Here is a 14071-nt window from a genome sequence, read left to right as displayed (position 1 = left end):
CCCCGGGGGTAGCGGGCAGCGATGCGAGGCTCGGCCTCCTCTTCGTAGCCGCCGGCGGGCCTTTGCCCCCCATCTCAGCCCCGCGGCGCCTGAGGCGGCCAGCTGCGGGGTGATCCGCTGAGGGGCCGGCCGAGCCCGACCGCCCCTGGTGCCTCTCCCGCAGGGCTGAGCGGGCCCTGACGGCTGCCGGTGGGGCTCGGCCCAGCCCGGCCGAGCGGCTGCCCCGGCAGGGAGGCGTCTTCGAGGAGGGCCCCCCGCTGTCGCCGCCGGAGAGGGGGAGGCGGTCGGCGCCATGTGGCAGAGCATCGGGCTGACCTTGCTGGTGATCGTGGCCACCCTGGCCTGCGTGCTGCTCTTCATGCTGTGCGGTGAGTCCCGCCCGCTCCCCTCGGCGGGGGGGTGAGGAGGTGCGGAAGGGGTGGCCTGGCTTCGGTGTGCAGTGGCCGTGTCGTCGTCCCCCCCCGCTTTCTCAATCTCTGGTGCTTCCTCTTTGCTCAGATTGATTGAAGGAAATGAAAGGGCACGATGCCCCGGGGTGTGGGGGAGCGTGCGTGGTTCACAGCGCCCCCTTTTCTTTGTTTCCAAATAATTTTGAGCCTTGAAATGCTTCCAGAGCTTAATTCGGTGACTAATCTGTAGCTGACAGCCTTTTTAGTGAACGGACTACTGAACAGTCACTGTGCAGCTTGTACATGGGTCTGAAATGTCAGTGAACGGAAGAAGTAAACTTCCTACTGGTACTCCTCAGCTTCTGACATCTGTTTCCTAGAATAGATTGAGAGCAGCTCTTGGGAGGTTTTTTTTTCTTATGTGGATCCAAGACTTGCACCATTCTTTAATGCAGAGAGAAGGGTTATTTCAGTGGGAAGCACGACTTGCAGGTGTGTTGGAGTTCTTGGAGGAATCAGCAGTGTAGTGCATGTGGGTGTTGTGATCAATATGCTGAACTTAGAGCTCTAAAAAAAAAACCACCCCAAAAAACACCACCACCAAACTCGAACTATGCCATAGGCTATGGAGAAAGGCTTGTGAGATAAAAAGCAAATGGCAGGTGGATTTATAAATGTTTTTTGAAAACCAAGGGAGCAAAGTGAAGAGTCAGCTGACATTTAATACTAAAAAAAAGGTTAATTGTGGTCAAAACGGCAAAGCATTGTGAAAAGATTTTACAATATCAAGGGACTGGATATGGGAGGTGAAACCCAGTATTAACACGTATGGAGTAATACACATAAGTGTGAAATATGTGCATGCATAATTTATGTGGGGAAATATAATGGCTTCAAACTGCGCTGTTAGTATCCCAAAGAAAGGATTAGCTGAAATAATTGCAAGCATTTCTCCAAAATATCTTGTTTAATGCTTTGTAGCAAGCAAATAGGCAAATCAAACATTAGAAGCTTAAAATAAAACAGAAAATGTGATTATATTGTTACAGGAATCTACTATGTGCCTGTGTGTCAGTGTATTTTCTTATTAAAGTGTATTACCTTATTTAAAAAAAAAATCCTCGTTTCTTTTTAAAAGATAGGATGGTGAGAGCTATGTAATGATTTCTCCGTTAATAAATTCTAAATAGGTTAGATCTGTCTAGCCTGGAAAATAGATGACTAGAGGAAGGGCGATGGTTATAAAACTGAGTAGAACGAAAAAGGTGAACTGGGAATGGTTGTGACTTCAACATTTTGGAGGAATTGGAGTACATAAAGTTGAATGATCAAGCAACAGGCTTAAAACAAAATTTTCTTTTACACGAAGGGGAAATAAACTGCAAGCTCATTAACAAAGAATATTTTGGATGCTGAAACTTCTATCATTTAAAGTTCATGGCAGAAATGTCAATGTCTTTAAGCTGTAGTATTAATACTCAGGTAAGGATATTTCTGAAATACAGATAACTGGGACTGCAAGGGTCATGAGTACCTTGTATACTTTCCCTGGTCTTGTGCTCTTTTCTTCTGCGTCCTGTACTGTCCATTGTTACAGACTAAACGGTGACTTCAGTGTATATTTATTCTGAGTGGGTTTTTTATTAATGTTTCTATATGCTCATTCGGTGTTGTCTGGCCACTTTTTCTCTTTTAGAAGGTGAAACATGGTATTCCCTAGGGATTTTATATTTTCAGAGTATACATATGAGATCTTTACTTACTCTCTTGCTGGAAGATTAAAATAATTTTAGAATAGAATATTTCAGTTGGAAGGGACCTACAACGATCATCTGGTCCAACTGCCTGACCAGTTCAGGGCCAACCAAAAGATAAAGCGTGTTGTGAAGGGCATTGTCCAAATGCCTCTTAGACAGGCTTGGGGCATCAACGACCACCTCTCTAGGAAGCCTGTTCCAGTGTTTGACCACCCTCTCAGTAAAGAAATGCTTCTTAATGTCCAGTCTAAACCTCCCCTGATGCAGCTTTGAACCATTCCCACATGTCCTATCACTGGATACCAGGGAGAAGAGCTCCGCACCTCCCTCTCCACTTCCCCTCCTCAGGAAGCTGTAGAGAGCAACAAGGTCACCCCTCAGCCTCCTTTTCTCCAAACCAGACAAGTCCAAACTCCTCAGCTGCTCCTCACAGACATTCCTTCCAGCCCTGTCACCAGCTTTGTAGCCCTCCTGTGGGTGCATTCAGGGACCTTCACATCCTTCTTAAATTGTGGGGCCCAGAACTGCACTCACTCAAGGTGAGGCTGCACCAACACCAAATACAGCAGGATAATTCTGCTGTTCAGAATCGGAAACCAGGATCACTTTCTCCAGGCCTTTCTGCCTTTGTCTGTATGTGACAAATGGAATTGAAACACTAAGGATCTCTTTAACTTTGCCTGCTAACTTAAACATCTTTCTAGTGCTTTCTTGCTTAAAGAGAGCAAGAGTAATTAATAAATGACTTTAAGTGGCTTATAAATACTTAGCAGTTTGGAGTTCTGTATTGTACATTCAGTTTGGATTCATTGAATACTTTGCTTTGAGTCCTTCATTGTATTTTACTTTCAACAGTATCAGAGCTTATAAAATGATTGCTAAAAGTCACCTAGATTTCAAAAGTACTGAACACAGGAAGCTGACATGTTCATTGTTTTTTGGGGGGGATTTGAACTGTTACCCTGTTAGAAGTGACTCAATAGGATTTGATAGTGATTTACAGTATTGGTAATGATTTTTTTCATCATACAGCATTTATTAATTAATATTGGTACAGTTCTAGTTCTTGTGTCATGATTATTATGGAACTTATTGAAGGAAACCAGTGTTAAGACCACTGCTAGAAAAAACTGAGTACAAGCTACTTCCAATTTAATTGTTTATCTCTGCCAGTGATAGGCAGTTTCTTACCCACCTTCTTACCTACAGGTCTCTTCTTTACAGCCTGTTAGAATCCCATGGAGACAGAGTGCTACGTATGACAGGATATGAGTAAATGCCAGCCAGTGAGACATACAAATTAATGGACAAACCTGACACGAGAATGGGTGGATATAAACTTGAGTAAGCTTAATCTGATGATAAGAATATTTTACAGCCATCTGACTAGAGGTATTGAAACAGCCTTATGAAAAGGACTTAAAGGGTCAAGAGCCTGAAGAGCTGTAACTTCGATTTTGAGTGGCTTATAAAAGGACTCATGGTGAGAATGCTTGCAGAGAACAATAGACTTAAATATCCAGGAGACATCCTAGGATCACATGGATTTCTGTTGCTTATCACAAATATGATGTGATAAGTGCTATCAAAATGTAAATAATGGGGGAAAAATTTCATTTTATCATTTTTCTAAAGTGAAAAGATAAAATTCAAAGCGCAAACTATCAGAAGTTATTTGGACCAGTTCTTCAGCCACATGAAAAGCAAATGTTTATGCCTGAATTAGGCATTTATGTCTATAAAAGTACTTTGAATAAATGACCTGATTTCTTTTTCTTTTAACCATTTCTCGATGCTTGAACTGCTACTTTCAATGTTAATCTGAATTTGTTAGGAAGCACAGAAGGCTTGCAGCTAGCAGCATCTCTATTTGTAAACTGATCACATCTGACATAGAAACCATTGAGGGACTGTAAACATAGCAATTTTTCGGTTCCTCTTTTAAAAGTGGGACTAAGGTAACTTGCTTCCACTTTGTTATTCCCACCTTTTCTGATTTCCTTTCTTTGGTTTCTCTCTGGTGGTCTCATTGCTGCTTTTGTGTATTCCATGTTCCTCTGCAGATGGGAGGAATTCATGCATAGTTAAGGATAAAGTATCAGCTGAGGTGAACTCTAGTACTGCTTACCAACTGTGTACTTGTTTTATTTTCCCAGTGCAGTAATGCATGGAGCCATGTGAAATGGCAGAAGTGCCTTCAGTGGAACAGATGGAACCGTTCATCTCATTTGGCAACAGAGGCTAATGAGATGTGGTTTGAGAGACATGACCTTAAAACAAAAATCATGTAACTCAAAGTGCTGAAACCAGTGTGTTTGCTTCACAACTCTGAATTCAGTTGCAGATGGGAAAACATTGGAGCTTTAAATTCTGCCTGAATAACTTTTTTTTAATGCTTTATTTAAACAGTTTTGTAACTATCTTAAATGAGTGAATCTTGTAAAGATGAGGAAAGCCATGCTTGATTAGACTAGCAACAAAGAGAAAATACCCTTTAATTTTAAGTTGAGTTTTGAAACTGTTATAAATGGGAGATCGGAAGAGAGCGAGTTTCCTTGTGATCAGTCAGCAAGCAGCATGTGGTAGTGTTGCATTAAACAGGATGAGGTTTAAGGAGCTGTGCAGAACCAAGCACTGTGTCACCTGATGTCTTCTGTTATTCCAGTATCAGAGTAGTCTGTGCCTCCTTCAGTCTGATTTTTCTCCATAGTGAAGCTATCCACTAGGACAGTATATTATCTACATCTTAAAAATGGCACAGCACTAACGTGACTTGTCTGTGGTCACAGAAGACATCTGACACAGAGCTCAGAGTAGAACCCTGTTCTCCCAAATCTCAGGTTAGCATTTAGAGCTCCGTGCTTTTTTATTTTTTCAGCTACAACTGCGTAAGATTTTCTGTGATGGACACTTCAGCATTTAAATACAGGCAACATTCACCTTGGTAATAACCCAGTTCTAAATTAGTCTTCATGTGCTGGAGTAGTAGCATCCTATTTTCAAATCAGTAGGGACACAGAGGTAAGGTGATCTTGCAAGAGTGCACAGGAAGCCTATAGTAGGGTCAGAAATAGAAGCCAGATCTTCAGGATCTGTCTTGTGCTGTTACTGCATCATCTTCTTTCCTTTCTTTGTTTCATTTGTATTTCACATAAGAAAAATCAGGTTGCTTTACTCTAGCACTCCATATTAGCCTTGGGTTTTTTGATTTGTTTGCTCTTCCTGATTCACATGGAAGAAGAAAATGTGCACCAATAAAGAAACCCCTCCCTCTGTGAGCTTTTGCATACAAGCCAGTATAAGGTGAATGAAATACATGGACCTGAGACTTGTATCCCTCACCTCTTGAGAGGGAGCGACATTGTAGTCAGATCACTTTGTTTCTTCCCCCTTTACAAAGAACTAAGAGCTGGTGTGGCAAATAACAGAAAAGGTAGCTTTAATGAAACATAGTCAAATCATAAAAACTGTTTAACATCCTGGTATTACATAGATGTTACATACATCTATGTATGAGTCAGTAGAAGAGGCTTTGACTCATGGTCCCATCTTCACAAACACATTACATCATGATTTATAAGAGGGGTTGACATACTGATTGCACAATGCCACATGTGGCTTAAATGTCTTTGGATGGCACCTGGCTGTGGCATTTTAAGTGAGACAGTGGCTCCCAGCTTTTAGCACTAAACTCTGCAGAGGCTAGGAGCTGCTCTTTTGCCTAAATGCAAAATACTGTCTGTCTGTGGTAGGCAGGCTTTCCCTACTCTTTCTGGATTTGGGTATCTGCTACACCAAGAGCTGGAGCCCCCACTTTGCATTGTGATGATGTACTGTTGGACCTGGCTTACTTCTTTGAGAGGCAACTTCTTTCACCAATTAATGTAGAAATATTGTATATTATATTCTGCATGTCATCACTGCTTGTTTGAAGATGTATTGTGGGTATGCTATTTAACTTCCACAGATTCAATCAAGCTAAGGATGATTTGAAAAGGTAAATCAAATGGCTAAAGAAAATAAAGTAAGCACTGGAAGACTGATTCAAATCAAATATTTTGTGTGTGGTGAAGTTAAACCAGTAGGACTTCTTTGACAGCAGCTTGCCTGAACAAAGTGGAAGCATTTGAGATGCAAACCAGTGGTATCAGTTACCTGTCCAGGAAGAGCTCTACAGCAAAACAGTTGCAAAACTAAGCTGAGGTGCAAAGACAAGAATGCACGGAAATGCCCTTTTTCTTTTTTGTGTATTTTAAATTACTTTACAATTACTTTATTTAAAAAAAATACACTATTATGTAACTCAGTTCTTCAGTGTGGCGTGATGTTGGGTGTTACCATTTTGCAATGTTCTTAAGAGGCTGTGAAATTAATAGAAGATGCATAGTCTTCTGATTCAGAAGTAACTCAGTACTGTGAATCTGCCTCCAGGCTTTGTCTCTGTGTGTGGTTTTGTTTAGTGGTGTATTTAGTTGATATTGTTTCTAGAGAGAGTTTCTCTTACCCAGAATAACTTGTTCTTTAGTAGTCTGGTTATTTCCAAGGAAATTCTTATTTAAGTGTTTAGTAACAGTGAGGTGACAGGGAGTCTCAGCTGAGGAGGCAGTCTTAACTTGATTCAGCCAAGTGTGTTTGTTTTGGGGATGTTTTTTTTTAAACTTTCCATCCAAACTGGCACTGTAACTTAGAGCAAGTGAAAGAAAGAAATCTTTCTACTTTGATTACGTTATATCTAAATGTCTCTGGTACAGGCTGGGAGATCTTGTGAGGTTTTGAAACTCCAGTTTCCTAGCCTGGTTACCCTCCCACTATTATCATTGGCTAAGCCTGTTGTAATTTTCTTTTCAATGCACTGCATCGTTGTTCATTTCACCTGTCTATTATCATTGCTCTGGTTGTTTGTCAACTATAACCAGTCTTGTTGGCTGATTATTTACACTGTCTTGTTTGTCATCTTGAGCTAGAGAGCTCTGAAGTCTGTTTATGGCACTCAGTATTTTGGATACTCAGACCATTGTGCTCTAACTCAAACCAAACATTGAAAAAAAATTAATACAGCTTTTCTTGAGAGTGTCTGAGAATGAAATGTGAATGTTCAGTATTTCTTTCTTCCCTCCCCCCACCCATAGTAATTCTGTGTGTTAAGTGGCCTGTTTGCAGTGATAGAGGAAGCATGTCGTCTGCTTTATCTAGCCTAAGTTAAAATACCTCCCTTAATGGGGTATTTATTTTTACCAAATATATTCAAGTCATGCTTCTGTAAAGTGCCCTATAACTTTTTTTTTTTGGGGGGGGGGAAGGCCCTGAATATTTTTGGCTTACCCTCCCAGTGTGTTCTCTGGAAGTAATGTCTGTTTCACAGTAATTCACTTTGCAGGTGTTTTAGGTAGGATTTTAAACAAACAAAAACAAACCCAACCAAACAATTTGTTGCTGAGAGTTTCACACACACAGAGATGCTTAAGTGGATTTAGTAGAATGTACTGCATGCTTTTCATGCACTCCTAAACCTAATGTCCCAAATTTTGGCTCTGTCAACAAGTTGAGAAGTTGAAGACATTTTTAAATGGCTTGTAATATTCTGCTTAGTTCTTACTTTCTTGCATTTCCTATATTCCAAGTTTCCTATGTTCACTTGGAATATTTTATGCATTTTCTTTCTGATGGACTAGAAATGAGCATGGCTTTTAGAAATTTGATTACTTTTAATGATGTTTAGACCCATGAGAAGAATGGATTGATTTATGGTCTTCAGAATGCACAAAGCATTGAAGCTTCCAGAGACCTGAAATACCCCTCAATGGAAACAACTTTCAAAGAGTTGCTACTTCGATTTTTACTTCTAGATCTGAAAGAAAAAAAGGTGCCACAACCAAACATCTGCCATTGAGGTTTTTTTTCTAGGTGCAGGGGGATTTAAGGCATTTGTGGGACATCAGATTCAATTTAATCACTAGTCATTTAAAGTTTTAGGTATTAATGGAAAAAGGAAATACGTGGTGTAGGCTTTAGGAATTAATTTAGATTATAAAAGGTTGTCATATAAAAGCTTTCCTCCAACTGTCCTCAGCAGCAGAGAAGTTACAGACATTAAAAGTCTGCAGGATGTGAAAAGTATTCCAGGAGGGAGGGGAAGGGTGGGATCTTGTTTTGTTGTAAGCAATGGCCTGCTCATATTGGCATGACTCTTATTACAGAGGAGGAAGAAGAATAGTGGTGCTGTGGTTACACAAGTGCTACTTGTTAGTGTTTCTTCCCCTTCCCTAATACACCCTGTTGTCCACACTCAAGTCTGTTTCTGCTGACAGCTGTGTATCTGGGAGGATGGGTTTCCCTAGCTCTGTAAAACAGGGCTCTTAATATTTGCAGAGGTCAGCACTATAGGCTTGAATAGCTAGCAAGACCTTCTGAACAGAGAATGGGAGTATTAATGTATAGCTCTATGCAAGACAGATGGTTTCTGGTGTTGCACTTATAGCATACGTTTTCAAATAGCTGTTTAAATCTTATGCTGCTTAGCTGTGTATTTCACAGTCAAGTTACATTCCTATTTTATGGATGACAAAACTTGACTGGTTAGCTAGAGGGAAAGGGATATTGCTAGTTCTCAGCTGGGTAAAACTCTAGTGTCTCTTGACCTAAATGCTTGGATAAAGGACACCTTTTTAAAAGGAAGATTCTGGTTTAGGTTTAAATATGTTTATATCTGCTTTTTTAAGTTCCTTGACTACCTGTTATAGAAACACTTGAGAAGCTGGATCTTAAATATTTTTCAAGAGCTATTCTAGAAATGTGACCATATCAACTCTTTACTTGCATAGTTTTGGGACCTGGAGCATTTTAGCGGTGGAGCAGAACACAAATTTATCAGAGAATGTTAATTTTGCTTTAATGGGTTTTGGGCATGGTGAGGGAACACCTTGAATTTGGGGGATGTGGTCTTTTAGTGGACATAATAAGGAAGACCTTGTGCATTTCAGAATAAGATTTATTGTAAAACATGATATTAATTTCAAGATCTCCACAAGTGTGCTTAATAGCAATTATGTAATGCAGCTTTTAAAATGTGATTTTTCAGAATGTGTTTGCTGAGTGAGGGTAGAAACCCTAGTGCTACATTATTACAGTGTCTGTGTAATGACTCCTGACTCCTCCTTTTAGGTATAACCACAGAAATTCCTTTTCTCCGGACAGTTAAGACCCTTATCTGTGCAATGGTGATCACCCACCTACTGCTTGCTGTGGCAGTACAATTCAGAATGTGTAGGTCCTTGCCTGGAGCTTAAATGTTTGCTTCTGGATGAGGACAAACTTTATCAAGTCGAATTGGTATTTATAGGACTGTAGAAAGGAGTGGGTGTGTTGCGGAGGGGTGTTGAGGTTGAGAGTTGGCAATTAGAGTATGGGAGATGATAAAATTTTTTCTTGCTTCTCTGGTATACTTTTGCCTGAGAGCTGACTATCAATTTGTATGAAGTAACTAAGTGGTACCTTTTTTCTTTCTCCTGCAGGCTGGTACGTGGTCTGGCAATTGTTTTTGTCTAAATTCAAATTCCTGAGAGAATTGATAGGTGACACAGGGTCCCAACAGGGAGACAACGAGCCTTCAGAGACTGAAGCTGAACAGGAGACTCCACCCTCGCCTCAGAGGGGTAGACAGAAATCTGCTCGACAGCGAAGGGCACCTACAGAAGACACAACTTAAAGTACTCCATTGAACTTCTGACTAACTATGAATGGTTAACACCTCTGCAGTGTGTCGTTCAGTGGTTTGATCTTACTGAAAAACTGACTTAAGAGGTAATATTAATACCTGTGGACCTTTACTTCTGAACTACCAATGTATGCTACTTCAGTAGAGGTTCAGGGAGGGCTGCAGCAGCAAGTCATAGAATACTGGAAGAAAGGAGGGGTGGAGAGAAATCTCCATCAGAAAAATGCTGAACTGCTGTAGCTCCTATCTCTGCACACAGATTAAAAACAGGTCCTGGACCATAGGCTTAGCCTTTGCATTAGTCTGAATATAGTAAACATTTCAGACTTGAAATGGTTTCTAAATTATTTTTTCTTTACAGCACTGTAACTACATATAGTGAAATTGAGTTTTATTTCCTTAGCTATATATGAATATATATTTTTTTCTTCAACGTTGAGAATGCATATGAACTTGAAAAATGATTGAAAGAATATCCTGCTTTAGAAAGTATTCTAAAGTGAGATTTTAGTTACGTTCTTATATCTATAAAAAGTATAAATGAAATATGAAAAATCAATAGTAGATGCACATGATTTGGAGGGTTTTATCTCCTTTTAAAAAAAAGGCAAAAAAAAAAAAAAAAGAATCGGGTGGTAAGACCTGTTTTCTTGGTTTTGACATAAGAAGGGTTAGAGGTTAAACAGTCCTGCTAGGTTTCTGTATGTTTCTCCTGAACCTTTTACTCTAAGTCCAACTTATGTTGGAGAGGGGAAGGTTGCCTAGGTTATGGACTCGCTGTTTAGTATTCTGAAGTGTCATCTTTGGTTTTTGGATACTAAGCACTTCTCTAATTTGTGTTGTACACCTTTACATCAGGTATATGGTACCTGACATAACTTCTTTCCTGGAACCAGTTAAGGCATTCTGACCAATTTGGTAGACATCACTGTAACACGTTGATAGTGTTATAGCAATGAATTTGGTACCTCATGTTTGGTGGAGGACTTACTGATTTTTTTTTTACCAGTAACAAGCAGTTGCTCCTGTTTTCTTTGAGAATGAGTTATACAGCTATTTTGACATTGCACTTCAGAATGAAGAGCTCCGCTTCTGTTTATCTAGCAACTCTGAAGATGGACGCATGAGATCTTTGGAAAGAGGAGGAACATGCATGTACCACCGCTGATGTGTGTATGAGAGAACTACCAACATGTCTTATCATGAACAGCTTCAGTTTTCTCTCCAAGCTTGGATATGTGGTGGTGTTTGGATCATTGTTCCCTGTATAAAAACTGTTAAACAGGACTACAAAATTGGTCTTGTACTTTGAGCTGTTAAGAAGTTTAAACCTACGACTTCCAAACTTGTGGTTTGGTTCATTTATATGGCTAAAAGCAGCAACATTTAGCTTTTTTGTCAAGTAGGCCTACATCTGGGAAAACAGCACTCTCTTAGTGCCTTTATGTTTTAATTTGTCATCTGTGAATACTGTTCAAAAGCTAATGAGAGCATTCATTCATAAAATGATTTGGATGTTTCAGTATTAAAATATGTAAGATCAGCCCTGACCTTCCTTTGGAGTCTAAAAGTCTTTGTTTTGTTTACTAGCATGCATGTATAAGCATGCTTTGTATTACAGGGTTACATTTTCAAGCATGATTAGGCAGTGCTATGCACATATCCTTTAAACACACGTAGAAATATTGATAGTCTCCTTCCTCTGTCCTGTCTGCTGGCAAGGGAATGTCTAATGATGTTGGGTTTTTTGATTAGTAAAATTCCCATTTATTCAAACTGAGCAAAAGCAATCAGATTCTCTGCTGCTTTCAGTTGTTTGCCTTGCACAACTTAATGTCACAATATTCTTGTGTCTGTATGTCTTTTCACATGATGAGACTTTCAGTTTAGCGGTGCTAACCAAGTACTGGTACATTTTTTTTAAGAAGCATCTTTAGCATCTTTGTCTTGAGCTTTGCTAATATGGGCTTACAAATAAAGATTTTTTTTTTTTCGTATTGATGTAGGATACTGACACTCCACTGCATTTCACTTCTACCTAGATTTTAGTGTACAGAAGATGGCAAAAGGCTGATGCTTATAGTATCCCCAGCTGAGATAAGTAACAGTTAATTCAGTCTCTGCTTCTAGTAGCTGTGAAGCAATGTGAAGTTACAGCAATATACATAGCTAGTCAGGGTAGCTCTAACGGTGCAAGAATCAAGACTCTGGAGCAAGTTAATGAAGGAAAAATCCATGTGGGTTTGAATGCTGACACTGATCAAATATGCAATAAGATGGACACGGAACCTCCGGGTAGCTTGTCTGCTCTAGCCAAACAACTTCCTTCTCCCTTCCTTGCTGTATGTAGGTGTACATTTCACTCCCCAAAGTTATTTTCAGTCTCTTTTTTTAAACAGCTGATGCTATTTTTTTTAATGTTGCTGTGACATAGCTGCCAATAATGCTGTCCGCCTAGTGTATAACTTTAATGATCTTATTAGTAGCAGGCCAAAGGTTTATATTATGTGGTTTGGAAGAATTTTGGAATGCTGATGTCTTCTGTCAATGCATAATTTTTCCTGAAGGAGTCTGTAGTAAAATCTTTGTACAGGGCACTTTATGCAAACCTGTAGAAGCAAAGCTGTATGTGTGAAAGCGTACTCCTGATAAGACCTGGGTTGTGATTGCTGGCAGTCCAATATACTCATGTCTTTGAATATTTTTACCAATGTACTTCTGAAATATTACTGGTGGGTAAGCACTTAACTTTGAATTGACACATTCAAGTCTGAAACCTTATGAAGGCAACAGGTTACACAGTTGGTCTTGTTTTGTTTAGTAGGATCTATTTTTAAAACTGTTTATTGCCTTATTGTTGCAGCCATTCTCTTGAATGTATTTTGGGTTCTTATTTTAAATATAGGCATATCACCTTTGTTGCAGGGACTGTGTAACTTTGAATAAGCAGTAATTACCTATGTTGTATGTGATGGTTAATTGAAAACAGTTATTGCAATGAAGGCTGGAACAAATACAGTGTAGACTGGTGGAAAAAAATACAAAAGCTATTGCTAAAATTTGAGGAGTGTAAACCATTTTCTTCATGCTGAATTGCATAATTCAGACCTGTTAGGGAGCCACTAAGGTTATTATCGTGGTGATTTACTGTTTGCCCATGAGGCTAATTCTGTGCGGTTCATCCACTAAGCACTGCTGCTGTAGCTATTTGCAGTAAATGCCGTATACTGTGCTGCAACTTGTGAGCAACTTGCTGCTTAATATCAGGTTTTACACTGAACTAGACCTGTGTATGTAATTCTGTTTTGTTTGGAAATGACCAGCATAAAGAATGTGTTCAATGTGGTCATTTGCTTCTTCAGTGTTATGACACTGTACCTAAAGCTTCTGTGGTTGTCTGTTTTCATCGTTAACTGTTCTTTTAACTGACTGCACAGATGAAAAATAAAGTAACCAGACTTGATATGAATGTTGGATCTGAGTGGTTTTCTGGCTTGTTTTGGAATGGGATTTTGCCTGTAGAATAAGACTTCTTGTTTGAGTGTGCAACATGACAAAACAAGACTTGTCAAAAGTCACATTCTAGCTGGCATAATACTTACAGATGACTTCGTCTTAAAGAACAGGTTAGTGTATATCTTGTAGAGCAGTAGTTATTAAAGGTGGTTTTTCTGCCTTATCCTTGAAAGTTGTCATTTTTTTTAGCAGTTAAAAAAAAAAAAGGCAAAACAAGCTCAACAAAAATCAAACCACCTCCTCCCTCCTTTGTTCTTGATACTTTTAAGATTGGTTGTAGACTTTGTAGTTTGTCTAAAAGTAAGTACGTTGGTAAAGTAGGAAGTTCTTCTTGTTTTGAAATGGAGAGAAGGAGAAGGAAATGAGAGTGTGCTTCATCCCTGATTGCTTCTGTTAGGTAAAATGCATAAATTGAATCCTGGGTTCTTTTATTGAAAAATTAGAGATTAAAAGAAGATTTTGAAAAAAAAAAAAAAGAGATAAAATCTCTTTAATCTTGAGAGAACAAGCTGTTCTGCTGTTGTCCTCCTCTTCTCACTTGTAAAAACAGGCTAATAACGGAGTACAGTAAAATGCCATGGCTATATGTAACTTGAGCACTTGGGTCTTGTGACTTCAAAAAGTTTGAGTTGTAGGGCGGGGGGGGGTCTGTTTGAGGGGTTGATATAAGCGGGAATGATGGATGATGGGGTACC

General features: G+C 39.5%; 1 protein-coding gene across 2 annotated transcripts; it reads left to right on the top strand.

The window, feature by feature from the left end:
• The first annotated feature begins 215 nt into the window (after nucleotides 1–215).
• On the top strand, nucleotides 216–13329 carry SMIM13 (small integral membrane protein 13). 2 transcript variants are annotated; one of them, XR_012774352.1, is made up of 3 exons: nucleotides 216–368; nucleotides 9658–9946; nucleotides 10870–13329. XR_012774352.1 is itself a non-coding variant. In XM_075493864.1 (2 exons), the coding sequence occupies exons 1-2, from the start codon at nucleotides 293–295 to the stop codon at nucleotides 9849–9851; spliced, it is 270 nt and encodes an 89-aa protein (XP_075349979.1). In that variant the 5' UTR covers nucleotides 216–292; the 3' UTR covers nucleotides 9852–13329. The 2 variants fall into 2 exon arrangements, 1 of the variants encoding a protein (XP_075349979.1); XM_075493864.1 differs by having other exon boundaries at nucleotides 9658–13329.
• Nucleotides 13330–14071: the final 742 nt, after the last annotated feature.

Source organism: Mycteria americana, chromosome 2, assembly GCF_035582795.1.
Source record: "Mycteria americana isolate JAX WOST 10 ecotype Jacksonville Zoo and Gardens chromosome 2, USCA_MyAme_1.0, whole genome shotgun sequence".
Classification (NCBI taxonomy): domain Eukaryota; kingdom Metazoa; phylum Chordata; class Aves; order Ciconiiformes; family Ciconiidae; genus Mycteria; species Mycteria americana.
The sequence above is the reverse complement of the archived record's forward strand: the minus strand, read 5'-3'. Positions and strand labels throughout refer to the sequence as shown.

Bases quoted from the DNA above. Each gene is read 5' to 3' on its own strand.
- SMIM13 (XM_075493864.1), top strand. From the start codon at position 293: ATGTGGCAGAGCATCGGGCTGACCTTGCTGGTGATCGTGGCCACCCTG. The intron at 369-9,657 runs GTGAGTCCCGCC...TTTCTCCTGCAG, and splicing joins GCTGCTCTTCATGCTGTGCG to GCTGGTACGTGGTCTGGCAA.